General features: G+C 44.0%; 6 protein-coding genes across 14 annotated transcripts; 2 read left to right on the forward strand and 4 right to left on the reverse strand.

The window, feature by feature from the left end:
- Positions 1-72: 72 nt before the first annotated feature.
- Positions 73-9,800, reverse strand: LOC127616949 (RING finger protein 212B-like). Of its 8 annotated transcripts, XM_052088800.1 has the most exons (13): positions 9,535-9,796; positions 8,987-9,247; positions 8,264-8,338; positions 8,037-8,143; positions 7,860-7,962; positions 7,751-7,779; positions 7,637-7,677; positions 7,020-7,044; positions 6,884-6,944; positions 6,628-6,682; positions 6,513-6,543; positions 6,334-6,437; positions 73-1,516 (listed from the first exon to the last, which is right to left on the reverse strand). In XM_052088800.1, exons 3-12 carry the CDS (start codon positions 8,336-8,338, stop codon positions 6,374-6,376), a joined length of 591 nt encoding a protein of 196 aa, XP_051944760.1. In that variant the 5' UTR covers positions 8,987-9,247; positions 9,535-9,796; the 3' UTR covers positions 73-1,516; positions 6,334-6,373. The 8 variants fall into 8 exon arrangements, 6 of the variants coding, with proteins under 6 accessions (XP_051944760.1, XP_051944759.1, XP_051944761.1 ...); XR_007967247.1 differs by lacking the exon at positions 7,020-7,044 and having other exon boundaries at positions 9,535-9,797; XM_052088799.1 differs by lacking the exon at positions 73-1,516 and having other exon boundaries at positions 5,926-6,437.
- Positions 1,491-5,655, forward strand: homeza (homeobox and leucine zipper encoding a). Its single transcript, XM_052088764.1, has 3 exons — positions 1,491-1,885; positions 2,598-2,688; positions 3,050-5,655. Exon 3 carries the CDS (start codon positions 3,077-3,079, stop codon positions 5,039-5,041), a length of 1,965 nt encoding a protein of 654 aa, XP_051944724.1. The 5' UTR covers positions 1,491-1,885; positions 2,598-2,688; positions 3,050-3,076; the 3' UTR covers positions 5,042-5,655.
- Positions 9,801-10,163: 363 nt separating the features above from the next.
- Positions 10,164-12,001, reverse strand: LOC127616938 (zona pellucida sperm-binding protein 3-like). Its single transcript, XM_052088784.1, has 9 exons — positions 11,880-12,001; positions 11,603-11,769; positions 11,436-11,536; positions 11,237-11,325; positions 10,993-11,170; positions 10,820-10,925; positions 10,671-10,756; positions 10,433-10,521; positions 10,164-10,372 (listed from the first exon to the last, which is right to left on the reverse strand). The coding sequence occupies exons 1-9, from the start codon at positions 11,971-11,973 to the stop codon at positions 10,308-10,310; spliced, it is 975 nt and encodes a 324-aa protein (XP_051944744.1). The 5' UTR covers positions 11,974-12,001; the 3' UTR covers positions 10,164-10,307.
- A 1,371-nt stretch (positions 12,002-13,372) lies between these two features.
- On the reverse strand, positions 13,373-15,811 carry zp3f.2 (zona pellucida glycoprotein 3f, tandem duplicate 2). Of its 2 annotated transcripts, none has more exons than XM_052088783.1 (10): positions 15,710-15,811; positions 14,936-15,001; positions 14,681-14,865; positions 14,508-14,611; positions 14,351-14,442; positions 14,092-14,275; positions 13,921-14,023; positions 13,766-13,854; positions 13,602-13,693; positions 13,373-13,534 (listed from the first exon to the last, which is right to left on the reverse strand). In XM_052088783.1, exons 2-10 carry the CDS (start codon positions 14,997-14,999, stop codon positions 13,455-13,457), a joined length of 993 nt encoding a protein of 330 aa, XP_051944743.1. In that variant the 5' UTR covers positions 15,000-15,001; positions 15,710-15,811; the 3' UTR covers positions 13,373-13,454. The 2 variants fall into 2 exon arrangements, with proteins under 2 accessions (XP_051944743.1, XP_051944742.1); XM_052088782.1 differs by having other exon boundaries at positions 14,936-15,047; positions 15,710-15,792.
- A 16-nt stretch (positions 15,812-15,827) lies between these two features.
- Positions 15,828-17,061, forward strand: nedd8l (NEDD8 ubiquitin like modifier, like). The gene is made up of 4 exons (XM_052088804.1): positions 15,828-15,969; positions 16,413-16,460; positions 16,539-16,621; positions 16,694-17,061. The coding sequence occupies exons 1-4, from the start codon at positions 15,952-15,954 to the stop codon at positions 16,812-16,814; spliced, it is 270 nt and encodes an 89-aa protein (XP_051944764.1). The 5' UTR covers positions 15,828-15,951; the 3' UTR covers positions 16,815-17,061.
- A 122-nt stretch (positions 17,062-17,183) lies between these two features.
- ap1g2 (adaptor related protein complex 1 subunit gamma 2) lies at positions 17,184-26,439 on the reverse strand. Its single transcript, XM_052088753.1, has 22 exons — positions 26,294-26,439; positions 25,585-25,787; positions 25,002-25,126; positions 24,503-24,644; positions 23,766-23,862; positions 23,607-23,683; positions 23,231-23,326; positions 22,978-23,058; positions 22,781-22,879; positions 22,615-22,670; positions 21,421-21,534; positions 21,188-21,328; positions 20,807-20,861; positions 20,552-20,674; positions 20,304-20,393; positions 20,086-20,213; positions 19,775-19,879; positions 19,547-19,694; positions 18,962-19,124; positions 18,498-18,649; positions 18,138-18,236; positions 17,184-18,019 (listed from the first exon to the last, which is right to left on the reverse strand). The coding sequence occupies exons 2-22, from the start codon at positions 25,783-25,785 to the stop codon at positions 17,924-17,926; spliced, it is 2,388 nt and encodes a 795-aa protein (XP_051944713.1). The 5' UTR covers positions 25,786-25,787; positions 26,294-26,439; the 3' UTR covers positions 17,184-17,923.
- Positions 26,440-26,838: the final 399 nt, after the last annotated feature.

Raw genomic sequence — 26,838 nt, forward strand, 5'->3', positions numbered from 1 at the left:
TCACTGTGCTTACACCATTCCGAAAACATGCGCGTTGGGTGAATTTACTTTAAATTGTCCGAGGGTGTGAGTGTTTTTTTTAGTGTCTTTGCGCCCTTTAATTGACTGGCGACCGGTTCAAGGTTGATGCCCCCTATCATTCGGGTTTAGTTTGGTTAGACTCCAGCTGCCCCACAATCCTCATGTGGACAAGCAGTATAGATAAGCAAACGGATAGATATATCATGGGAAATAAGGGATAAGAGATCACCACTTTGTGACAGAGGATACATCTTTTTGATGAACTAATCATTTGGTCTTGAGTTACTGTAATGAAACTCGTTTGATGCAATGCCTGTCCATGAGGTTGTAGCCCCCCCACCAATTTATTTGAGCTTGGTACAAGAAAAGGTTGCTTAACTTCGAACGGAGATCCAGTCAACTGCTACCATTGCTCACCAAACCAGCATCACCCGATCAAGTATGCGTGTAATTACAGTATATTGACTCAGATGTTGTAGATGACGAAGTGAGAAATACAGACTTTCCTGTGCTACTTGGAAAGTTTTTCATAAACGAGAGATCTGATGGTCTCTGTGCTCACGCCACAGTGTTGTGTGAATCCATGTTTGTTTCTGGGAGCGATGAGCCTTGAGATTCTTTACAATAACCCATTAATTTTTAAACTCCAATTTTATTTGATATACTTGACTCGTCCTATACACAGTCTTATTTTAACTAATCATCACAAGAACAGTAAACTTTTTTGGGGGGGGGGTTGCAAGAGACATACAGTACACAGTGATGCGTTTCCTCAAATAGTGGTTTCCACTGTAAATGGATTCCTCCTTATTTCCGTCTATCCATAGCACTGGTTCTCCACACAGGAATGCCGGAGCCCGGATTTAAACCCCCAACCAATGAACTGTATGTGGTCGCTGTCCATCCTTATTTCCCCTCAGGAGAAGAAACTGTGTTACTCAGTTGTAGCCCATTCGATGCCTCCCCTCAAATAGAATCTTAGGCTTTATGAAAAGAGTGTTTTTTTCAGCTTTGTGCTCACTCCATTCTTATATGCGTCATTTTTTTCTTTAATGTCGGAGGTGGACGCACTGAATTAATTTTCAGCATAAGCACCATCGTTATAATGGTGAATACATTTAGATATTTCAAATAATTTGGACAAAAAAGATGCCCCCCCCCCTCCAGCCCCGCTTAGAAATGCCCGATAAACACACCCTATGTCAGAGGGAAACAGGACTGTGCTGCCGGTTGGTGGTGAAATTAGATGATTTTGTAGGCAAATAAATCTCCTCGTAAATAGTATGTGGCCCAGATCCGATGGGGGCGCGCAACGTGGTTGACGTAAAAAAAAATAAAAAGTGTTTAGCTCACTGGTCGGGATTTGTTGTACAGACGCTTTCTCCCACCAATGTGAAGCCTTCCCCGGCTGACTGGCACACCCACTCCGCCGAGGCCGTGACAGTCAGTTGGGCCTTGTTGGGCTTCCTGGTCCGCAGCTCCGCCTCGCCTCGATCTGGCCGGACAGTGGAAACACTTCTCAACAGAACAAAAGCGGCCGCGGACCAAGCAGCGATCGCGACCGAACGCCAGCTCGCAGTTGGGAATAAAAGACGCCTAAGCGAGGGGGCGAGCGAAACCAAGTCTGACGAAAGGGCGACAAACTTGGTCGCCGTCGCATCTTGCCTTCCTTGGCCGTTAATCCGACGAGGTGCTCGGTGAAATAAACCAAGGGTCAAGCCGCCAGACGGACGGGCATTGTGTCCACAGTCTTCTTCCAAACTTCGCCCATTTAGAGCTGCCTCTCACGAAACGGAAACCGGGGCTTTTCTTCTCGTTGTCTTTTCGCTCGCACGGAACCTCGGGACGAGGGATTCTTTTTGTGGTAAGTTTATTTTCCACCTTCAATCGAAGTGTGTCTGGCGGCGAAGTGCGCCAGCTCAGTCAAGCGTTTTTACTTGGTACGCCATAAAGGGGCACAGACACGACTACCATTGTTAGTGGCACCACGGGCAACTTTTTAAGCGGTATAGACCCTCATTTCAACCAGCATGTTACATTTCAATGATTTATGTGTCTTCATAAAACCCCAAAATAAAAAAACATGGGCGGTTACTTAAATTACCGCCCCTATTTGTTCCGATAGGTCACGAATGACGAACGTTGTGGCGCTAGAGTTGGCTCGTGGTTTGGTTACACATTTCTTGCGTAGCTAAAGCGACCTAAATCTTCGGCCATGACGTAGTCGCAAAACAAGATGCGCACGGTCTCCTCATTTCTAATTTAAAATGTTCCCTTTGAAGTAAAATTTGTTATTTTGTTTCCCAATAATTTAGCACGCAGCCTTTTAGGACTCGCCACTCATTCATGAAATCCAATGGGGAAAAAATGGTAGTGTTTGGACTTAATACTGTTTATCCACAGTAGTTCCACAAAAAGTTGCATTGTAAGGTTGGTTTGTTTAATGGATACTTGTTGCTTAACATTTAACAAAGTACCCCAAACTGCTCTGAGCTGTTTTATAGTTGAGTTCTTTTTAATTTGAGTAAAACCTCATGAAAGCCTGACTAATGCTGATCATCTTCTCCATTTACAAGTTCTCAGGCTTCTGCTCTGCTGTTTGCCTTCGCGAAGGGGCTCTACTTGTCTTTGGAGACTTGAAGTGGAACAAAGCCCAACAAGAAAAGGGTGAGAACGTAACCGTGAAGAGTTTTCTCATGGATGTCCGTTCTCCACGCTCCCACCCTTTGCAACCAGTGCCCCCCCCCCGACCCCCCTACTCACCCCCCACCCCTGCTCACACAAAACAAAAGTCACCCACCACACTTTGGGGGAGGGGAACCCAGTCTGGACCGGGTATACGACTCGTTTCAGTGGGAGTTCAGAATAAGGAGTTCAAAGTAGAGGGGGGAGGGGAAACAGCTGTCCGATAACCGACTTCGACAATGAGGGCAAAACAAAAGTTCTATATCATTAGCATATAAACTCTGCTGGTCTGACATGTTCAAAACTATCCAACGTGTGTAAAATAAGCCCCTTTTTCTTGCAGGTGAAACGCCCTACTTATAAGGCCCAGATGGCGACCTATGACGAACAAAATGGCAGAGTGGGACCACATGCGGCCAAGTTCCTGGATAGCAGAATGACGAAGACTCATTGTAAAGTAAAGCAAGAAGATGAACAGGCTGCAAAAGAATTTCATCTTCCTCCCAGTTCACCCGAAAGCAACCCGGGCTCTGCGTCCAGTTTCACCACCAATCACAATTCTGTTGTGTGCTTGCCCCTTGTGTCAGAAGAACTCAAATTGGTGTGGACGCATTCTGACCAGACGCGCGAACTTGACTCCATTCCGGAGCTCGTCCAAGCTTTTAATTTGTTTCCGTACCCATCGTCACTTGAGGTCAACACCCTAGCCCGGGCTTGCTCTTTGCCCTTGGACAAAGTTAAGGTTTGGTTTATGGTGCAGAGAATTAAATATGGAATCAGTTGGTCGTCAGAGGAGATAGAGGAGACGCGACGGAAACTATCGGTGCCATATTCTTTTGACGACTCCAGTGAAACCAGCGAGGAAGCCAAAGTCATTGAGGATAAAGATTCCGAAGCGGAGCCCGTTTTCCCAAGTGTGACTCCCAAGAAGAAAAAACCAAAATGTGAATCGCCGGATTCTTACAAACCAACCAAATCCACGTCCCCGTGTTTCAGTTCTACCTTGCCGCCACCTCAGGATTCCTACTTCTACCGCCCACCAAGCGACATCCCATCAAGTGCGAATGCGGCTGCGGCCACCGCCGCCTCTGCTGAGGTCTCCTTAGACCTTTCGGGGTCCTCGCCACAACAACACCGTCACGGACGCTATAAAAAGTCAAAAGTCCAACTTGCTGCACTTCGCAAGAGCTTTTTGAGAGAGAACTGGCCCGCAGAGGTGGAGCTTAGGCGCTTGCAGGAAGAGACGGGTTTGAGCCGCAATGACATCCGAAAATGGTTCAGCGACAGCCGTTACCAGCTTAGGGTCGGACGAGGAAGCCTGGCAGCAGCCCAGGGCTTTTCGACCCTACTTCCAGCTGTAGGAGGTAAACACGAACAACAAAGCGAACCTCTTTCGCTCACGACTCAAAAGAGTCGTCTTTTTAATCCGGCGGGGAAGGGCCAGGAGGGAGCCCGGAGCAACCTGATCAGGAATTCCCATTTCTTTCAGACCTTCTTGTCTCACAGCCTCGAGGCTTTCGGGGAACGGGACCTTGAGGCAGAGGGCTACGAAGCGACGGAAGATCTGTCAGGTGACGGGGACAGTCTCAAAGACGGCGAGCAAAGCGAAGAAGAACCGCTCCAGTTGGTCAAGCCCGGCAAGCTTGACCAACAGGCTCCCCCGCAGGATCCGCCCGACGCATTCAAATCCTCTCCCTGCTCCTCCCCCTCTGGAACGCCGCCACTTGCGGCGTCGCCATACAAGCAGCCCCCAAACAACATCAGCACATCAAAGAAGTCGCTCCACTCAGCCAGGGGCAATAATCTACACCTCTCAACGGCATCGACTTCCCGGACATCTGGTGGCAGACCGAGGAAGACCAAGGAGCAGTTAGCTTTACTCAAGCAGCACTTCCTCCGCTGCCAGTGGCCGAAGAGTGAAGATTACACAGAACTTGTTAAGGTTACAGGGTTACCCCGCGCTGATGTGATCCAGTGGTTTGGGGACACGCGTTACGCGGTCAAAAACGGCCAGCTGCGATGGGTTAAAGGGGTACGCGACAAATTCCTGGCGGAGCTCGCCGCCCAGCAGAGTAATGCCGTTTTTCCCAACGGTTCGGGAACATCTCCACGGGTCGGAGGTGGCCGCAAACGGAAATCTCCGGTGAACGGAATGAGTGCAGGTTCCCCAAATGTGCAGCCATTAGTAAACTATTTCCTTTCGACGGGCTCACTCAACGAAAAAGACCTTGACATATTATGCAAGAAGTCCAAAATGAGTTACCAACAAGTGCGAGATTGGTTTTCAGCTCAGGTTGTTGGGGAGAGCGACCGAGAACCCGTGGCTACGGGTTAAGGTGTTGCATCATACCGAAGGGTTCCACTTGACTGAGTTACCGCTACTCGCGCCTCCACCAGCAAGCTGAGTTGTCACTTGGTATCAACCGTTTTGCTTGACCTGAAGCATGACGTTTAGTCTTCCGAGCACAAGCCCAAATCAATGTTTGAGGCCTGGATAGTTACTTCGTTTTCTGCTTATCCTAATATATTTGAAACTGAACAAGTTTGCTGCCCGTGTTGCTGTAAATATAGGAAAAGAAAATTGTACAATGGGTTGCTCTATTTTTTTTCCTGATTTGTTTAGCTATAAATGGCAGAATAGCTCATTGTAGCAGTAATTTAAACCGGTGGTTCTTTTGGTACCCGAGTACAGTGGACGAGACGAGATTTCTGTTGACTTTGCCACTGACGTTTTGTGTTCTCATTCCTTTATAGCCCATTATTCCTGATAAGGAATGCACACTGGACATTTTCCCCTTTAATTTGACATCTTGCACTTTGGATTTGGAGCCTGCTGCCGTTATGTTAAAAAAAAAGTCCAATTAGTTCATGTACTAAACACTGTCTTGCTTTAACCTGCTGTTGTTTGTTAACTTATACAAGGTTAGATTAAAAAAAAAGTTTCAAACATTTGCCATTCACTTCTGCCCTGTGTATCCAAAACAAGCCGAGATTCACTTGGCTAATCTGTCGAAATGTTTCAATGTCACTCACTGTACCAAGAAAAAAAAAAACATAGTCCTGGTTTCTTAATTCGATTTTTTTTTTTTAATCATCCGATCAGGTAACGGGGATACTTTGTACATTTAACAATATGGAGAATTAGATTGAGCTGGTGTTCACAGCACGTACCCTAAGAAATATCTTGCACATTTTAAGATGAACAGCACAATATTTAAATTCTTTTAATCTTCATTTGCATACATGGGCCAAGTCACCTCACTTAGTTCAGTTTTATAGCAATGTCTGAAGCCACTTGTTTACATTTGTTTGAAATGTAGTTGTTCCAAAAATATCTTTTCAAGTTGCCAGGAACACATTCAACGACGTATTTGTGTCAGAACACCGCTTCATAGAAATGCATGTGATTTGGATTGAATATTTTGCAAGCAATCGTGTCATCAATGCGAATGCCCCTCGCAATTCACTTAGTGGACGTGTCGCATCGAAGTCTAACCCAGGAAAAAAAAACGAGCACCACGAAGAAACGAGAGCAGTGAGATCATATGACTGCTAAATTACTCAACGGAAAACAACGCAGTGCAACAACTCAAGTGTGTTTTTAAAAAAAGGGGAAAAAAATCCTACTTTTGTTTTTGACGAGTCTTTACAAAGAGAACCGGTCTGATTAACGCCTGGGTGAGGCGATTGATAAGCCAGTCAACAGATGGTACTGGAAGATTTCTGGCATTCTGCGGAAGACACAAATGGAAGAGCAAAATGTGCAAGTGAGACAAAAGAGAAGTGTTCAGGTTGGTATTTCTCACCTTGTAGGTGGGCTGCTGGATGTGGGGGTCCCTTTAAAAACAGAAAGGAACATTTTCAGATTCTGAGACCGTCAGAGCTAACCGTGCCCAAAATGAAGGAAGGGAAGCGACTTACTGTGGCCACGTTCAAGAAGGCTTTGGCTAGACAAAGAAGTGGTCGATCCAGGCGTCTGAGTAACATCATACCAGACACATGAGAAACTGTTTTTTTACATCCTCTTCAAATCGTTAAAAAAAATAAGACGACTACACAATGAGTCTTGAACATGCCCCGACTCCATGATCAGCGCAATATTGCAAATGCGCACAATAAAGTGTTTTGTTCATTTCATTTGATCAAAAATTGTCATAGATTAACGCTGGCACTTAACTGTACGGGACACAAGACCTCGGTCTCGGGTCCACAGTGGGGAATTTGCTGGATCCAGGTGACTGAAAACCACACAACACAGATGTAAGGCCTTTTTTTTTTAAGGCTATTAAACAAAATGGCTGTGGCAGACATACCTCATAGTTCTTAAATGAGGGGTCACTGGAGATAGAAAACAAGTTCAGCGTGAGGATAAAAAATATTCGGTTGATCAATAAAAAATGGTGGTGTTCCAGTAACAAACGCATCTCTGCAACGGTGGAAAATGCCCAACTTTTGCTCGTCGGAATTTCATAATGAGGAGTCGTGCGGAATTATAAAATGTTGATACACGATCTGTAACTGGATGTCGATTCGCACAGGTCATGTAACAGCGCTTTTCAAACACACCATTCTGCAGAGTTTCAATTGGTTGGTATAATCCATCTTAATCACAAACACAATCTAAAAACATTGTTTTAAGACACCGGTGTCAAACTCTAGGCCCGGGGACCAGATCTGGCCCGCCACTTCATTTTCTGTGGCCCTTGAAAGCAAATCAAAGATGTCAACTTTCACGATGCTTGCTAAAATCTCAATGTAATAAATAAGAATGATACATTACAGTAACTTAATAGGTGAATAAACGGTTATTCTTGACTTCTTTATATGGTTTTAGTCATAACGGCCCTCCAAGGGGGAAAAAAATCAGACCCGTGACGAAAATGAGTTTGACACCCCTGTTTTAAGACATAAGAAAAGGTCATTGGATTACCAGGAGAAGCGACAGCCACAGGGAGCGAGATCCTTTGAACACTGTATGAGACTCAAGTTTCAGTCACAGCCTCAACACGAGACACTTGAGTGCGAGAAATACATTTGCCTTTACCCATTTGTCTGGAATTGTCCCGGAGAAGCCTAAAGAGAGCAGATAGTGGGACTCTTATTTAACGATTCCAAAAGCAGTTTGGAAACCTAACATTGAGGCACCCACATACCCTCCTCTGTGAAAGAGGCTTTTTCAGCTCGGCCATCTCTTGTTTCAGCTCCATATTTCGGCTTTTTAAATCAGCATTCTCTCTTTTCAATTCAGCGATTTGCCTTATGACCAAAGAAGCAACCGTGACATATATCTGTCTCAGTTACGGTAGCGATGGAGACCTCCTTTGCGTCACCTGTAACTCTGTTGAGTGACTTCTTTCAGACGCTTTTCCAGTTCAACTGACTTGTGCTTGAAGTATGCCGTGGCTCGCTCCATTTGTGTCCGCTGAAAATCTGCAATCTGAGAGGGTACGCACCTTGAGACCGCGTTCACGAGATCAAGCAGCGGCTTTCTTAAGATCATCGATCAGGTGAAATATAATGACAGCGCTATTAAAAAAAGGGGTGGAGGTGAACAAACCTGTGTAATGTGCTCGAGACGTGACTGGAAGAGCTTCATGGGATCCATGAAAAACACCCTTTCCTGTGTTTTCATCTAAAACACAAAGTCTTTGTTTTTTAGGAAGACCACTATCACACCTGATAAACATCAAAAAGTTCTGATTTGTCTTTTAGTCAGGGTAAGATTTGAACAGTGTGTGTATATGTACAGTTTAAGAACAATACCGCTTTTTATTTATTCCCCAACTTTCTATTTCCAGTCAACCATGTCATCTTCTGCTATAAGACAACTGAAGATGAGGACGACGCGTGGACCCCGAAAACGACTTTGCATCCAACATAATCACCATCTGCCTCACACAGTGCAACACTTACACTCACAACATTTATTGCACTGCACAAGTGCCACTTAGGCAGCTCACAATAAACGGTCACGTAAAACTGCAGTTTTACTGCATTAAGGGAGGACGGCTCGGAATTGAGAAAACCAGTCAGGATCTAGTCTGAGCACCATTTGCCGAAAAAAAAACAAATACATCAACTAATTTTTTTGTATCTTCTGCAAAATCGTTTTGATGTCAACTCACCCTACCTTCTGTCTGTAAGTAAATATGGACCAATTTGGCTCTTACTGTAATCGTGCAAACTAAATTGTGCATGATGCCTTAAAATCCAACTCTAGCAGGTGGAAGAATAATTTGGGTCACCACAACACAAGATCCAAAACGTAACAATCACCAACCTTATCTGTAATGGGCAGGTAACTGCAGCTGGTTCCGCATATGACACATTGCTCTGAGGGGAAAGGCACAATCCCAAGAGTGATTCAAACCATTTTGTCAATCACTTATTACAATGAATTAGAATATTATCTAAACAGACAAGCCTTGCCAGGTTTAATGCAGGCCTCACAGCAGATGTGTCCACAGCTGGACACTGCAAATTTGGAACCTGTTCTTAAGAAACACTTGTTACAATGGAACCACTCCATAACCTAGTTTAGCTGCAAAAACAAAAACAAAACTATTCAGACTCTGTAAAATGGTAGTTAAACTTTACGTGTTTTTAATAAGGTATTTTGTACTTCTATTTATGTAATCGCATTATCTTAAAATATAAGGGGAAAAAGTGTCCACCACGCAAGCATGATTCTTAAACCAACAACATGCTATTAAACGCCTTCGTGAGTTGTAGCTTCTTCACATTTTCAAATCAGATTCTCGCGTTCCAACAGCAGCCAAAAAATACTTAACATGCTGTCAAATGGAAAAGTTATTTTGGTAATCTTACCAGCCGCAAAATGGCCAACCGCTAGCAGCAGTTAGCCTGCTAAATGTTGCTCATGAGGCAGTTAGTCGACTCATGTTGAAACACTCACTGAATTTGGGGATTCACCAAAATAACACACGCTTTAGAATTGTGAAAACTGAACGTGTCACAATTTTTAAAAATAACCGTCACTCCACTACAACACAATATTCAACTTCTCAACGTTCTGCGTGTCTTGGCGCCCCAAACCACTAGATGGAGCCATGACAAAAGCAATACGCTTCGATACAGATCATTTACTACGAAACAAAGCACTCGGCGAGTTTGGCCTGGTTTAAAAATTAAAAAAAGGAACGTGGTCAAGTTTACATTTTGAAACTGTGGAAATTCAACCAAGGCCTCCATGTTCCGAGGAGGACCGCTTTTATATGCTCTGCTGAGAAGCCAACACGACTATTGAGCTTTATGTTGGCATTGGCCATCTATGCTGTTAAACCAATTTTCACAACAGCAGACAATCGGTTGAATTGACGAACAAATGTGTTGCCCAACTCTGACACCGCTAGAAAATTGATCCAGATTGTAAACACCCAAAAGAAAAAGTCTCAGGTTACATTAAGCCACAATACACAGTAAACTGAAAAACAACGTTCTGTTCCAGGCGTTTATTGAAGTACAATTTGAAGCTAGAAAATGAATTGCTTGTGAAAAAAACTTTACACCAGCCGATTTATTCCAATAGGAATAAATCTTATGCAAGGAAATTCCACACATCAAAGTAGGAAGTGGCCAGCTCAGGGACCAACTTGGGTGATAGTCAGGGGTCCAAGGACGGCATTCTGGACCACTCCACGTTTCCCTGCAAGCACAGTATTTTCAGACCAGCACGCGAACTCCGGTCGAGCAGTGGAATAAATACCTGATACACTCCTTGACCACCTGGACTTGCAGCTCGTTTCACAGCAGTCACACAGGTTGCTATGTACGGGGTTGTCCACCAACACCCAACTAAAACGGTAAAAGTTATTTGTCAAGCCTGTAAATTTCTCCCAAAACTGAATTTAACTCAATTCCCCTGGGGGATTAAACCAACAGTGGCTAGTTTAAAAATAGGGAGGGGCGGTGGGGCTCAATACTGATGACAAGTTTTGACTTACCCCTGCCCTTTGACAAAGTTGCATGCCTTCTTTGTCATGTCAATACCATCTGGATCCCAAGCTACAAGTTTACAGTGGATAAACACCTGTTGAGCACAGACACGCAAAGTCAATATCAGCTTAATTAAAAATAGCAATTACAAAGTTACCTCCTCTTCGACAGCAAATCGAAACGCTTGAAGAGAGAGTTTGACTTCTGATGACCTCTCCCTTGGTTCAAATCTGGAACGTGACATCTTACTATCCAAAAGGCATCTATTATAGGAGAAAGATTTAAAATATTGCCACAGGTTTACCCATTAATCCTGCTTTTTGACTGTACCCCTTATTGCCAATAATGTTGTAAAAATGGTCAGTCTGGGGCTCTGGTGTAGTCGTAGCTATACACTCCTCCATCAACAGAAGCAATGGCTGATGTGTATCCTGTTCCACACGCGCCATAATCGGAATGAATGAACCGAGAGCAAAGCGGGTTGATTCGGCGAGAGCGGTGAAGTCATCTTAAATAGAAATTGAAGTAATTAGGTCAACCACACAAAACGCTGTCATTTTAGCCGTGAACTCACCATTCATGAGTGCCATATGGAACACTAAACCAGACTGGCCATAGGTTGTGAACGTCGGGTCGTATCTGATCGGGGCCCACCCTTTCGGCCTGCAAAAGGTTTCGTGCAACACATTAAACGCCGACTTCAAATAGTTACATGTGAAGTGAGTGCTTTTAGAGGTTGTTGACAAGAGCAGCAGCACTTCATACCAACCAACCTGTCAAATACGCAAATAACAGGGTGGACGAAGGTTTGAACTTGAGAGCCAGGAGACAAATAAACCAGGTCATTGCTGTGCACGACCTTGTCCCCAGTCACCTAAACGAAAGAGGGAGTTGGTAAAGGCATCCAAACCACAAGGCGGTGGCATCGAGAGGTGCTCACCATTGTTCTGAAGTGACAGTCTATATACTCCACATTGAAAGTTGCCTCCCGAGCAGACGTGCTGGTGGGAACGCAGGTTCCCAAACGGAAACGTGACATGTCAGCTTGGTGTCTGCTTTCCGTCCATACCAGTGACACAAAATCAGGCCTACAGTCCAGCTTGACATCTGGAGAAGAGGAAGACAGACACGACATAATGCAAATTAGAAGCAAGCAACACAACACCAAGTTGATTTACAACAAATAAATGCTTTCAACATTTGTAAATCAACATTACCTGCATACACTGTAACATCAGCGGCTAAGATCAGGAGTAATGCACTATGCCAAATGAACACCATCATGACTGAATATGCTCCGAGTAAGCGCATCCTGTTTTTATTGACTCGGACAAGAAGGTGACAATCGAGTCAAACTCTTTCACCTGGTGTGTGCGCCAACCTGCACAGGTGCACCTGATTACGGTGAGCTCTTTCCATGGTCCATGTTAGTGCAATGCAGCAAGGGGCCGTGCATTTTGGACCTGCGCTTATCAACCCCACTTACTCGAGCTCTTAATACCAACCTGATCACACCACAATTGGAGAAATTTGAGATATTTTTTTAGATATTAGAGATATTTTTTAGATATACTTTGCCATGTATATAGGCTATTGAATAGACGGTCCTGAAAACCTGAACTCAACCCCACTCATCCATTTTTAATATGCTTATATTTTATATTTGTGTATATATAGTTTTTGTCTTCTACTTTCTCCCTTTTATAATTTTGCTGCTGTAAGTTGGGAATTTCTCCATTGTGAGCCAAAGGTTTTCTTATAACATTCAATTCATCCATATCAATTATGACTCCAAACAAATAAAATGTACATCTAAGAAATAAAACTGAAGAAACAACCATCTGGATTTGAATTTAATTTTTCAAGGAGGAAACTTTGCATTTAAAAACAAAAACAAAAACATGCTGTTTTGCGAATCTTCTGTCACTGTCGGTGCCTTGCTTGTAGCATGCAACAAGCTTCGAAAATTGTCAGTGTGTCTCAATGCATTTGAAGTAAATTCACAACGAATCCTTTGTCCCTGCACATTCAAATTATATCTGCATTTTGGAAACTTATTGTGTGGAAACACCTTTTGCTGTGGAAAATTACCTTTTACTACGGTCATTTTTTTAATGAGCAAGTTATTATTGTGAAAGTCAAACGCCTACATGTAATCGGTCACCTTCTGCAGTTTCCTATTGCTTTAAATGTTGCTGCCCTAAATTGTGGGTAGTATACTTTTGCAAAATCTGCTCAGGAGTAGTCGATGCTTATAGGTTGCATCCAGGTACCTTTCCTAAGCATTTGTGGAATCTACATGTTCCCATCCTTCAAATACCACTGGGTCATCTCACCCGGATACGAACTAGCTTATTGCTACACCGAGAGCCTTTGCCAGAAACTGGTTGCATGACTTTTGGTGTAGCTAAACCGGTGAAACGGGGCAAGTCCACTTTCTATGACCATTACAGAGTGTTTTCCGAACACCGTCACTTTAAATGTGAGGCAATGAGCAATCTGGAAAGCGTTCCATCAGGAATAAGGTGGATAAGAAATGAAATTTCCTAGTGTAAGACAGGAATTATAATAGGCTCCCCATGGCACTGCTGCATTACAGGTCAATCTTCGCACATTAGACTCCTGGGAGGAGACTCACTGAAGGACCACAGCGCAAAAATAAAGATTTTGAAGCCCCACACAGTACGGATGGAATTCAATGAAAGTCACATTTGGTCCAAGACAGCATTTTATTCTCTGTGCAACTGTACATCCACATGCATGCTTATTAGAAGCAAAGAGCTCCATCCGTTTTAGGCGGTCAGACTTGTGTCCGACATATCCATGATGACTAAAGGTCCCAACACTGAAAGTTGACTCAGGCCATGGGATTCTAAAGAGAGTTGGAAAAAAAATTTGTCAAGTGGAAGGTCAACTCTTGGTTTTTTTTTTTTTGGTACCCCATTCAGTTCCTCTTCTGGGCCGGGATCTGCAGGAGTTATCACAGCAGCTACACAGCTTGTTCTGGGATGGGTCGTCTAGTAATTCCCATCTAGGTACAAGACATCAAGAAAGTCTGTACTGGTGCTTTAAAAATAAATACAAATAAAAAGGCAACACTTGCCCGCCATTCTGCTTTGAATATTGACAAGCTTTCTTGCTTTCGTCAAGGACTTCCGGATCCCACGCCACAAGCTTACAGTGGATATACACCTGAAGCCAAAGTCAGTTTCCAAATCAATCTCCATTAAGAGTGGCGGCGTTTTCCTCCAGCCTCACCTTTCCGACACCAAACATTAACGACTGCAAGGAAAGGACAAGTGCAGATGAATGGTATCGAGGAAGGAACACCGAATTTCCCTCGACACTTTCTGAAAGACACCTGTAGAAGGGACGACGTTACAAATCCAACTTTTAGACGAGTAACTGTAAAGGCAATGCGAAACCGACCCTTTGTTGTCAATGATGGGGTAAAGCTGCTGCTGTTCTGGCTGCAGCTCCGCAGTTGGGGCGGCAACACATTCCTCCATGAACAGACGTAACGGTTGATGGGCTTTCTGCTCCACGGCTGCCCAGATAGGCATGAACGAGCCCAGCGGGATTACATTCGATTTTGCTACGCCTGACAGTTGTTCTGGAACGGAGGATATGTTGGTTGTCAGTATATGGAGGTCTTATAAAAAGGATCTGTAGGGCAGAGAGGAATCACCATTTAGGAGCGCCAGATGGAAGACGAGGCCACCACGCCCTGTAGAAACACTGGCGGCCGGGTTGAGGAATGGAGGAGTCCACCCTTCTGGCCTAAAAGATTTAGAGAACGCTTTAAAAGGGATCAGGAAAATGGTGGACATCCAAATATACTGCACCTTCTCTGGACACATTCAAAGAAATACTCATAAGCTGGCGGTTTGGACTTTGCCCCAGGCCTGTAGGTCAATACATTTTGATGGATTAGATGTTTTCCTTTCATCTGTGAAGGACAGGCTGGTCATCAACATGCTTCTGAGAATTTGGGTGATCTCCTGCTTCACCCATTTACCTTTCTTTTAAATTTACAGTCTTTGAATTTGTAGTCAAAATGTAGTTCCCAATCTCCCAACGGCAAAGTAGTCACACTCGACCGTATGCAGTTTCCAAGGAAAAGACGGGTTGAGTATGGAGTCAGTTCCTGACTGATCCTCCATGTGATGTTTACGGAGTCTGTCCAACAGTTTATTGTGATAGCTGTAGAAAAGGAATCTGATGTGAAAAGCTGAACACTGCGGTCACAAACGAAGCATCTGCGATTCAGTACCTTCATCACCAGCTGTTGCAAAAGCAGTCAAGAGGGTCACACCGAAGAAGAGATGGAGAAGCATGGCTGAAAGAGCCAGAGTACTTTGCAAGTGGAATTATATACACACTTCCTGTCCAATCACACAAATGACAAACACCTGTACAGCAGCAGGAAAAGCCCTATAGACCGCCTACTGTGTACAGTGTACACATATCCTAGCAAGTGGGAAAACGTTTGTACAGGTCATTTGTAGAAAGGTTATGTAGGTGAAAAAAATGCACATGTAAAATAGTTATACATGTATTGTGAATGCAAAATCTAATTAAAAAATATATGAACTAATCATTTAATACGACATTGGTAATTCATGCATATGTAAAACGTTTTAATTTACTCAGAATTTATGATACATGAATACAAATGCATCCATAAATCAAATTTATAAAAACATAGGATGGTGTTTAAGTAATAAAAAATGTGCAACATGAATACAACAATTCTCAGAGGAGTTTGAATACTTAAGTGTTTACATTGTTCATCAATAATATAGATCTGTATTTTTAATGTATTCATTTTTCTATAAATATTCGTTTTGGGTTGTATGTGGCCTGTCTGAGCATTTTTACTTAAAAAAAAGGCTGAATCCTATTAAATATGTTAAGTTGTGTCCAGCACTTAAAAACGTAATTTTGCTGTACGTTCTAAATAATTATTATAATGATGATAATTTTGTGATTGCCTGTTTTTAACCTGTACGCAATTAATGTGAAATTACCATTCAATAGGACCTACTTTGTTTTGAAACGAGTAGCAAACGGTTACAAAAGACGCTGAATCTTAACTCGGTAACGTGAAACGATCATGAAAAACGGACCTGAGGAGAAAGCGTTCATGTAAACGTCACTTCCGGAACGTTGAGTGTGTTACACAGGAAGTAGTCCTGAATCATCCCGGCGACCTGTTTAGAAGTACTCGCACTACCAAATCATTACATGTTCACATAATTTAAAATTGTGTCATATACCTCGTTCATAATGCTGATCAAAGTGAAGGTAAGGCGTTTGTCATTTTCAATAAAACTGAAAGTTCGCTCTTTGGGGGAGGGGGATCCTTTCAAATAAGATGACCGTTTCATTGGTAGCTATATTGTGTAGCTTCCACTTTGGCGGCTGTAGTTATAAGAAAATATATTTGTTGTTTGACTTTTATATGGGTGAAGCAACTGAATATTGCCATTTCAGGTTTCGATGTGACGGAACATTGTTTACGCTCTACTTTGTAGAGTTTAAACCTGAAAAGTGAGAGACTTCCAGTTGAGTGGATGCGATGGCCCCCTCCCAGTTGTGCTATCGTGTGGTTAAAATAAAAGATCCTGTTCTACATGGCAATCACAGTAATAGATAACAAGATTTCTTGCACACAAACTAAAAAGATGCCAGTTTAGCTTGTGTTCCATAACCATATCAGACCGTACAGTGTGTTCATTCTATTTCAGACTCTGACTGGAAAAGAAATAGAAATTGACATTGAGCCCACAGACAAGGTAACAGCATTTAAAAACTTGTCATGAATTAAATTCAAGACACAGAAGCATGTGTCAGATTGTTGCTTGGCTTTCTAGGTGGAGCGAATCAAAGAAAGGGTGGAAGAAAAGGAAGGCATACCCCCTCAGCAACAAAGACTCATCTACAGTGGAAAACAGATGTGAGTTCCTTTACTGTGTTCAATTGTTTTTCTTCAACTGTACTCATGTGAAGCACATTCTAATTTTCTCAGGAACGATGAGAAGACGGCAGCAGATTACAAAATCCAGGGTGGCTCGGTGCTCCATCTGGTGTTGGCGCTAAGGGGAGGGAATGCGCACCACACACCTGACGTACAACTCGCCTCGTCATGAACGGCGCTCAATGCGATGCCAGCCGTGTGCCAACGCTTTTGGTGTCCTGACATCCTTTAACCGTGTTACGATAAAAACAAATTCGCCTCTCCCACACACATAAAAGAGAAAAGCTATTGTGTTCCCTTTGTGATTGTTTTTTGTTACCCACATTGGCTTTCTGAGTGGGACCTGTTCACGACAGGCACTCTTGCAGAAAGTTTTAACAATTCTGTGGTAATTGCTTGTGAATAAATGCTCAAGTTGAGTTTTGTACCTTCCTCCAGTGCAGACACTGGTCAAATAAATGTAGAACACCAAGTCGCATCGCTGTTTAGGGTGCTGACACCGACCTATCTTTATTAGAAAATGATGAGTGTGAATCCAAACACTTGAAATAGTTTTCTTAGATCTGCAACAGTATGAATAACTAACACCACAACAGACATTCAGGATTTCCAGAACTTTAAGGACTACCAAACGTACTCTAGCCCTCTTTTCTTTTAAAAAGAGATGTGCGTTGATCTTTAAAACAAAATATATTGTTTACAGTTTATACAATACGGTCGCTTAAAACGTATTGAAAGTGTGTGTCAACAAAGGGCTATTGTTCAAAGGTTTTGCATGATTGATAAAGTAATTGAATTTCCGATTGTACTGTCATGACATGATTCCAAAATAGGGGGAAAAAAATGGGGGAACAAATAGAATGAAAGGCACAGGAGAAGATAGGAGCTGGGAGTTGCTTGTCAATACGGTGGTATAGTGACGGTTCATCTGGGAGTGGTTTAGTGTTTACCATTTCATTTAAGAGCGATATGGAGTGAGTGCAAATGGAGTGCTACAAGACATTCGACATCTTTAAGTCAAAGAAACAAAAAACAAAATCACCTTGGAAGATAAAATCAACGACAGTCTTGGTAAAAACCCTGAACAGTACACCGAAGGTAACATTTGATAGCCAGTCAACATTGGGAAACACCAACACTTTGGATTGTTTCTCAGTATTCCAAAGTGGAGAGTGCAATATCAAATCGGTGATGAGGATGTGCTCTTGATCAAATTTCAACCAAATCAGGAATGTGAGGAATGGTAGTGTGGAGGTCTGATGGTTGAATGACAGGCGCCAATCAGGAAAGCCCAGGAAAGGAATCAATCTGAACTGTGTCCTGAATGGAAGATCCTCCACTTGAGTAAGATATCCGAATCCTCATTTTAAGGTTGACCTGGAGGGAATGGGTGACATGACACTTGCCTGACATACAGTATTTCCTCCATGGTTGAGCTTGAGAAAATCGCCTATTAGAATGGAGAAAGCCGATGCCGGGGAGCCGTGTGTCTCACCTTGCTTGGATTGTCGAGAAGTACCAACTGGGTCACATGAGCTAAACCTCCTGCAGGAAGAGTGTCTCCGCTGGGGGCCTTCATGTGCAAGTGGACACTCTGAAAATAGTCACATTTACACATGCGGACACTAAACACGGGTTGATATCGCTCATGTCGTGTGGATGGAGCAAAAGACGATTTGTCGAAGGTCGTCTTTGCTTTTCGGGTAACGGCCGAAAACCGCTTCCATCTGCTCTTATTCCGTCAGTGTTTAAAGTTTTCCGCCAGTCTGCCAGCAAAACGGGAGTCGGGAACTAGCGTGAATGAATATTAAAGTCGTTTCGGGTTCTTAGAAAATTCATAGAAAAGGCAACATACCTTTGGCACAGCTGCTTGGAGAGCAAAGCTAGTGACGTCCGAGTCAGAGGAGTTGCAGCCTTTCAGGGTCACTGTCACGCCGGAGTCGGAGTGTTTCTCACAGCCGAGAGTCAAAGTGACACCGTTCTTCTCGTACACTGTTACTGCAGGCGCTGTCAAGCAAAAGCAAAAACATGACACCTTACGCCACATATATTGCGACTATTTGCGCACAATTTTAATCTTGCGCCTCATCAAAACACATTGAATGGGAAAACTGAGACTCAACCATCCAGACGGTTCCAAAAAGCACCTCATCATCAACTACGGCGCCATTATATGAAGAGCATGCATTCTGAATACTGTCCAGGTGCCTTTAAAATTCCAACACACCCAGGCAGGATTCAACTCATGTTTAAAGAATTATTTTTTTCCTTTGTTGGTGTCGGAGACCTGGAAAGCCCGAGCGTATGTTGGACTCAAACCTGGCGCCAGAGGGGTGGGCTCAAAGCCTCCCAACAGATCCAGAAGGTCCTCTCCAGCAGGCTTGGCTGTGTTTGTGGACTGGACGGTTACGGTTCCACCCTGAGCCGGACCGGCCTGAACGGATTCCTCGGAGTCCCCGAGCAGGTCCAAAAGGTTACATACCTTCAGAAAAGACAAAGACGAGGACAGAAAAACTCCATGCGTCATGACTCATTCCAAACGCACGTTCACAAGAATATAAAATATGACATGAGACGGAACTGTGTTTGTTTTACAGATATGCACATGAAAGCAGGCGGATACAAAACAAAGGCAGCCATGGTGCCAAACGAAATACACAAGTAATGATTTACCAAGTGATCTCACACAAGGCAAAACATGACATAGCAACTGGTTAGCTGAGTTTCATTGAGATTAGTTTTCAGGAGAGATGCTTTCCGTAATTAAACGCCATTCACGTTGTTTTGCTCAATAAGCACAAACTCACAGCTCGTACAGACAACTCGCGCTTCTCCGGTGCGCTCATAATCTTCAGAATGAGAAGTGCATTGGTATCACGTGCTCTGAAAGCGTCCGAACGTCACCTGGTTAGCTGGCGATTGTGGCAGCGGGGGCTCTCTCCGCTTCACCTTGTCCACCTCCACCTCTGTGATGACGTCCCCCATCGAGTCCCCATTGCGATGGCCCGGAGAGTTCCTCTCAATCACAGGCATTCTCTCCAGCACTGCTGCCCTGTAGAAAATCTCAGTGTAAGTTTCAACACTTCAAGGAAAACTCTACTCCCCCTCCCCCACATTAAATTCTTCACGAACCTCATGTGGTCATATTTTTTGAAGAGCGCATTGTATTCCACTGCCCTCTGCTGGAGCTCCACGTCGATACAGCTGCCGTAAATGCTTACAATGCTTCTGATTCGACTAAAAACAAAAAACAAACAAACCCAAAAAAACTTTAAAAAAATTGAAATGGAGTTACAATGTTCATTAGGGTTTTCTCAATTTGAATGGAAATATTTCAATCTGTAATGTGACTCAATTACACTACCAAGGAAAGTAAATGATTTAAAAAAACAGTTGTGTTCACGTTGTTGGGACAGCATGGAATAATTAAAAGTGTGTCTTACTCGACGTTGTCATTGATACGAGTGCTCAGTTTCATGGTGGCGGTGAGAGCAAAGCCCCTTGTCGTCGGGGTGGACATGTGAGACTGGAGAACGGTTTCCAAGGCATCCAGTACGCTGTCTGCAGTCACCTAATTGCAATAATTAAAAGTGAACTTTAAAAAAAAGGGGTTTGCATTTAAATAAATGGGACGAAAAATAAAACCGTGTGCTCCAGTGACCTCAATGGGCTCCATCTCTTGACACTCTCCTCTGAGTAGCAGGTCCCCATACTCTCCAACGCACCAGCAGGCCACCTGAACCAGCGGTTGCTGCAGACATCCATAAAAACGTAGACACACGGTCATGGTTCAACAAAGGTGCAAGATGTCTGTATGCAATATAGAGATAGTGGCCAATAACCAATGACTCTAACCAATCACTGATCGCTTGATGATTAGGAAAAAAAAAAGACCACAGAAACACACACCTGAGAGATGTCAGTGAGCAGCGCTCGGTAAAGCTTGTGGACGGTGTAACAGTGAAGCTCAGAAGCGTTGGTGATAAGCAGAATCAGGTTGGGGACGGTTTCGTCTCTTACATCACCTCCAGCCTGGCAGTTTAGGAACGCGTTATAAATACGAGCGCATCAACGCACGCTTTCACACACATGAATTAAACTTGCTCCACATTAAATACAAGACCTGCGCTGTAAACACACGTGTGACGTCGTGTCAGTATTTACCGTGGTGAGGACATGCAGGATGGTGTCAATGTGCCAGCGCTGGGAGGGTGCGTACCTGACACAGACACAAACAACGGCGCTTTAGAGCATGTCCGAAACACACCGAGGAATCCGTCTGTGTCTTCATAGCCATGGACACACACACACACACACGCAGAAGTGACACAGTGATGACGAGATTGTCAAACTGCCAGTGACGCATACCATGCAGTTGTGCCTTTGAGATTAGAAAATGTCAGACGGTGAGGCGTGTGCCACACAATGGGAGTCAAGCAATCCCTGCTTGGCGTGAAGAGAGCGCTCAAGAATCACATGCCTTGGTGAGTATTTGGATGCCTGCTTAAATAGCACGAGCATGTAACGCATGCGTAATTCTCTCACCTCTCTGCGGCGTGGAATATACCGCTGGTAGCTTCAGCTCTGAGTTCAGGCGGGCAGCAGGAGAGGAACACAAGCAGCTCTTTCATCATGGAGCGGATGTTGCTGGCGGACACCAACGCTAAGGAGAGGTCTAACGCGCGGCTGAACAAATGAACAGTTTTGCACATGAGCCCACGTTTGAATCGGGTTCTTTTCAAAGAGAAAAAGAAACAGATGTGCGGGTGGAAAGTGACCGTTTGACGGAAGCATCCGGGTCCTTCAAGCAGTCCACGATGGTTCCTCTGTGACGCTGCACAGCAATGTGATCTGTCCCAACAATTTTTTGGAGGGAGGTCATGGCAATGTATCTGGACAAAGACAAAACAACAAAATTAAGATGAAAAATCACATTTGTGCCTAATTTTGCTGAATGCCACAGAATGGAGGAAATAGATATAAATTCAATGACGCCATTAAACTTGACTAAAATTGAGAGAAACATTTTTCAACATGGGCGGCCCGGTAGTCCAGTGGTTAGCACGTCGGCTTCACAGTGCAGAGGTACCGGGTTCGATTCCAGCTGCGGCCTCCCTGTGTGGAGTTTGCATGTTCTCCCCGGGCCTGCGTGGGTTTTCTCCGGGTGCTCCGGTTTCCTCCCACATTCCAAAAATATGCATGGCAGGCTGATTGGCCGCTCTAAATTGTCCCTAGGTGTGAGTGTGAGAGCGAATGGTTGTTTGTCTCTGTGTGCCCTGCGATTGGCTGGCAACCGATTCAGGGTGTCCCCCGCCTACTGCCCGGAGACAGCTGGTATAGGCTCCAGCACCCCCCGCGACCCTAGTGAGGATCAAGCGGTTAGGAAGATGAATGGATGAATGAATGAATTTTTCAACATTTTCAGCACAGCGGTGGAAGAAGGAGCTTGAACGGCTGCTGGCAGTACTGAGGTTCAGGGTTCGACTCTCAGCTTCAGCTGATTGAAAATTTTCTATTGCCTTTCGTTCTGATAAAACAACATCGATCCCGAAACTTGACGCCTTATCACCTGGGCTGTCACTCTCGTGCTAAAAACAAAACAACACAAAAACTGTCCCAATGTCGTCACTAAGCAATAAAGTCCCCCGCAGCTAAGAAGCAGATGACCCCGTCAAGGGAGCTCATGTCCCTTAAAGATAAGCGCTGGGAAATATATTACATGAGCGAAGCCCAGAGGAACAATTGATGAGCCTTCACCATGCCTAGCAGATAGAAAGTGACCTTCTCGCGTGGCTCCAAACTGATAATGTACTGGGGGCGAAGTGATGAGATAGCTCAGACTGATGAAAACCTGTCAAGAAGTTGCCAGTGGCCTTGAGGAACGAAAATGAACAGAAGGAGCAGAGGATAGGGGGAAGAGATGAGATGAAGGAACGGGAATTTCAGGCCCAACGGCGTCAGGCTGCACTGACCGAATGTTCCTGTCGTTATTCAGGAGGAAGCGGCCAAGGATGTTCACAGCCAGGATCTGCGGAATTGGGCATCCATCAATACATTTCACCACAGGAACCATATTTAATGAGAGTAACTACGAAGTATTGCGGATGAGGTGCACCCCCACGGGAAAGTGTCGCTCACCCTGAGGCCACTTTCTGACTTGATGTCCAGCACGGTGAGAACGGTCTCATACAGAACAGCATTGCCCACAGTTTTTGTGCTATCTGTGTTGGTAGCTACCTGTGCACACACCAAATCATCCGAAAGGTTACCGCTTGTAAACAATGAAATTCAACAGCTGGCGTCGAGGCAAAGATGCATGCGAGCATGAACGAAACCTGAGCTAGCAGATCATTCATGGTGTCGCTTGATGCCTCGTTGTTGCGCCCGAGGATTCTCAGCAGTCTCAGGATGCGGACCTGCGGACGGAAGGCGTGCGTCTTTGTAAAATGGCACGGGTTTGTTTGCGTTTAAAATTTTATCTATTACTGCGAGGCAGGAAATGGTAGCTAGCAGGAAACGGTGGCAATAAACAGGCGGGCGGGTGTGAGCCGCCCACCATCATTTTTTTGCATTAAAGTGGAGACAAACCTGTAGGAAAGGATCACTGATCCCTGCCACGTCATGCTCTGGAGAGTAACCGGAAGTTACCAAGCTCTTCATAATGCGAACCAGATCTGGAACGGCCTGCAACACACACACACAGACACCGTCTTAAGTCGACATGCTGAACTCAAACAGTCAAGGGCCTGAAGCAGAACCCTGAAGATGTTTTCACAGCATTTCACTACACAAGCAGGAGGAATGCAGAGTGGCGTAGGCCAGTATGTAAATACTCGGTTGCCAAGGTCTGAAGGATCTTGAATGGGTTTTGGTTCGTACCTTTGAGTGAACTTACTCTGCGTTAGAAGCCCCAAAGTGTGCGCGCGTGCGCATGTGTGCATGGGCTTGTTTGTCATCGTTGTACCTTTCTGAAGCGCTCCAGGGTCTCTGGATTACACTCACACAGCACAGTGATGAGCACGACAGCACCATGGAGCACACCTTGAGACAAGCAGAGCCGACGCCTTGAACGAAAAGAATCCGGTACGTGTTTGTCTCGGACGAGCGTCAAAGGTCAACTGACCGTGGTGCTTCTCTGACAGGAGAGAGCGAGCTGTCGGAATAAAGAGCTCCCCGAGATCTGGAACCTTTCTAACAATGTGGATGGCACACAATGCGGCCTGGGGAAACAGAACAAGAGCATCAGGAGCAATATTTCAAAAATCACCATCAAACTGCTTGTTTCATCCAAATGAAGTTCATTTCCGAAAGAACATTACTTGGCGCGTGTCATCGAGTGCCTCATAATGAAGAGCACATTTTTCATTTTTCTCAACTGAACAGACGGCTATCGCGTTCATTCCGGCGGATCCCAGGAAAGGGTTGGCAATCAAGCAATTCTTACAAAAACAAGGATGCACAAACCAGCATGATCAGATCACCGTTTTTGGTTTTCTTCTCCACACAGGGGACAGTGTGTAGAAATGTTTAGATTTATCAAGGTTCATTAATTTAAAAAAACACACTATTAATTTCAATAATATTCCAAAAATATGTTCTATCGCAACAACGTATTTTTTTTTTTTTTTTTACATAATCGTAAGCCTGGCAATCACTAATTCCATTACATAGGTCGGGCCTCACCTTACACGAGGCTGACATGTTTCGCAGCCATCTTTCTGCTACGGATACCCCAGGGAGACAAACTTAGCGAACTTGAGTTCCCCAACGCGTTTTGAATGACCTTTTGCTGAGTTTCTTGCTTCTTAGTGACTAAAAATAGCTTTTTGCTAGCCGCCTAGATAATGAGCACACCTTTACCTTCTTCTTAATGTAAGAATTGGATGCCCGAAGCAGCCTGTCAATCTCAGGGGCAAGATCTTTGCACATCTCAGAGGAGCCAATACAGGCGAGTGTGCACAGAGCCAGTGACTGAACGTACTGGCTGCTGTGAGACAGGTCACTGAAAGGCAAGCACACGCACAAGACTGCTGTATTATATGATGAAGGAAGTTCTCAAAATGTTGTCATTTCTCATTTCTACTCCTTATATAAATTGCGCCAACCTTTTTCTCCCGGAATAACTGCAGGGTACATTTGCTTCAAGTTTCATGTCATTCAGCAGTCACATTTATACACAATCAAATGGTAATATTTTACAAAAATAATATTCAGCTTTGAGACAGATTCCATCACAATCGTAGCGTTTCAATTTAATCTCATTTGACAGCTACGCCTAAGAAATGAATCGCAAACCACTTCGTGAATGTCATTGAGTTATTTTTCAGACGCTCAATGTGTTTTGGATCGGGCTCCTTACTTTTTTATGGAATTGGTGATGAGTAAACTGGCATCCTGCTTCTCATCCAGCAGCATCATGGCCCCAAGGTATCCGACACGCTTTTCACTGTAGCGAGGGCTGGCGATCATCCGAACACACTCCATCTAACGGAGAGCATCACAATGCGGAGTAGATGAGGAAAAAAAAGTGCCTCAAGGAGGATTCTCATCTTTTTGCATAGTCCAAGTGTAAATCAGGCATAGCTCCAAAACTTAAATTTGCAAACATCGGCTTTTACTTTGGAAGACATTCATTCTTGAGCCTGAAAAAAGGTTCAATCTTTGGTTTACCGGTAATTCAATACAGTATTGTACTACATACGTAATGGTTGTAAAAAATAAAGATGGGTATTTCACAGATTTCACTTATCACGGGTTGCTTTTGGAACGTAACACCCGAGATAAACGAGGGTAAGTAATGCAATCTTACATCTCCTGTATAGCTTGACAGACATGCGACGTATTCCTCTTGGTTCATTCTTTTTTAGTTTTCCATGGCGGAGCTACTCAGATGCACCTGACATGATAGTTTCTCATCGCACTGAAATTCCAGATTCTCTCACCTGACCAAAATGTGCGGGGTAGCCAAGCATGTGCACATAGAGAAGCTTGGCAAGGTTATGAGACCGACCGTCGTTGTCAGATTGTCTGAATTGTGCCCGGATGGCAGCGCATTCCCTCTGGATGACACCCCGCTCTTCGCACTGAGTCCTGGCTGACCTAATGGCCCGGATCATCTCCTGCAGTGGAATTGATGGAGACATGGCTGTGCGCGTGCATGTGTGTGACTGTGAGCGTGAGAGAGAGAAAGTGAGCAATAGAAAAAAATACATTAACAAGAGCTAGAATGGAGTCAGTTGACCTCTGAGTCTGAAACATTCCATCTAAGAGTCATAACAAAGTGGGACTCTTTTATACCAACTTAAACGTTGCATTCAAACACAGCATATCGGCCCCTTTTAAAGACAATTTAGTCTCGTGCTCAATATGCTGATTGGACGCAATACATTTGTAGATGTATTCAAGTTAGTATCACTTCCGGCGTATTGCGTCACTTTTCAATGTGGGGAAAAGACACATCAACATTTTGATGTTAGCACAAAAAGTTATTTTAATAATACAGGTGACTCAGGTGGTGTACAGTACCCGGTGGCTAACCTTTAGATAGCACCAAGCTAACCGTGGGGTGTGGGGTCAAGGTAAAGCGCTGGACAAATTAGCATGACAGTAGACTTGTGTGGAAAGCTATTTCTGGAATTATAAATAACATACTCAACAATGCGTAGAGTTAACGGCTTACGACCATATCACCATCATACACATCCGTAGTCTGCCTGCTTGACACCAGTCCTCGTGAATGACTATCGCGAATATTTGTTCGGGGCCATTTCCTTGTACCGTTTTTCAAAATAAACGTCGATTTTAAATAAAAGCGGTGCTTTATCCTTTCATGTTTGATAGGTATCAATGACTAAGAACATGTGTAATAATGATCAAAGTCGAACTACCCAGTTTATAGAATCAAAACATGATAGAAACAACGTTACAAATTAAAACTTTTATTTTGAATACAATATATCCCTTTTCCGAATTCACGCCAACTACCGCAACCTCAAAAGCTTTTCCCCATGACTTCCGCAATTCCACACTGCATGTCTCCCGTTCAAGCAGGTGGATTAGAAATTGCTCAGAGCTGGACTGGTTCATCATACAATTCTGCATTGGATTAATTTGCTCATAACAGGTTTACTATCAAATTTTGACCAAACTCCTCAAAATGTTCCTTGTCCACGTCATCACACTTTCATACGGCAGTT

The sequence above is a fragment of the Hippocampus zosterae genome, chromosome 15 (genome assembly GCF_025434085.1).
Source record: "Hippocampus zosterae strain Florida chromosome 15, ASM2543408v3, whole genome shotgun sequence".
In the NCBI taxonomy this organism is placed as follows: domain Eukaryota; kingdom Metazoa; phylum Chordata; class Actinopteri; order Syngnathiformes; family Syngnathidae; genus Hippocampus; species Hippocampus zosterae.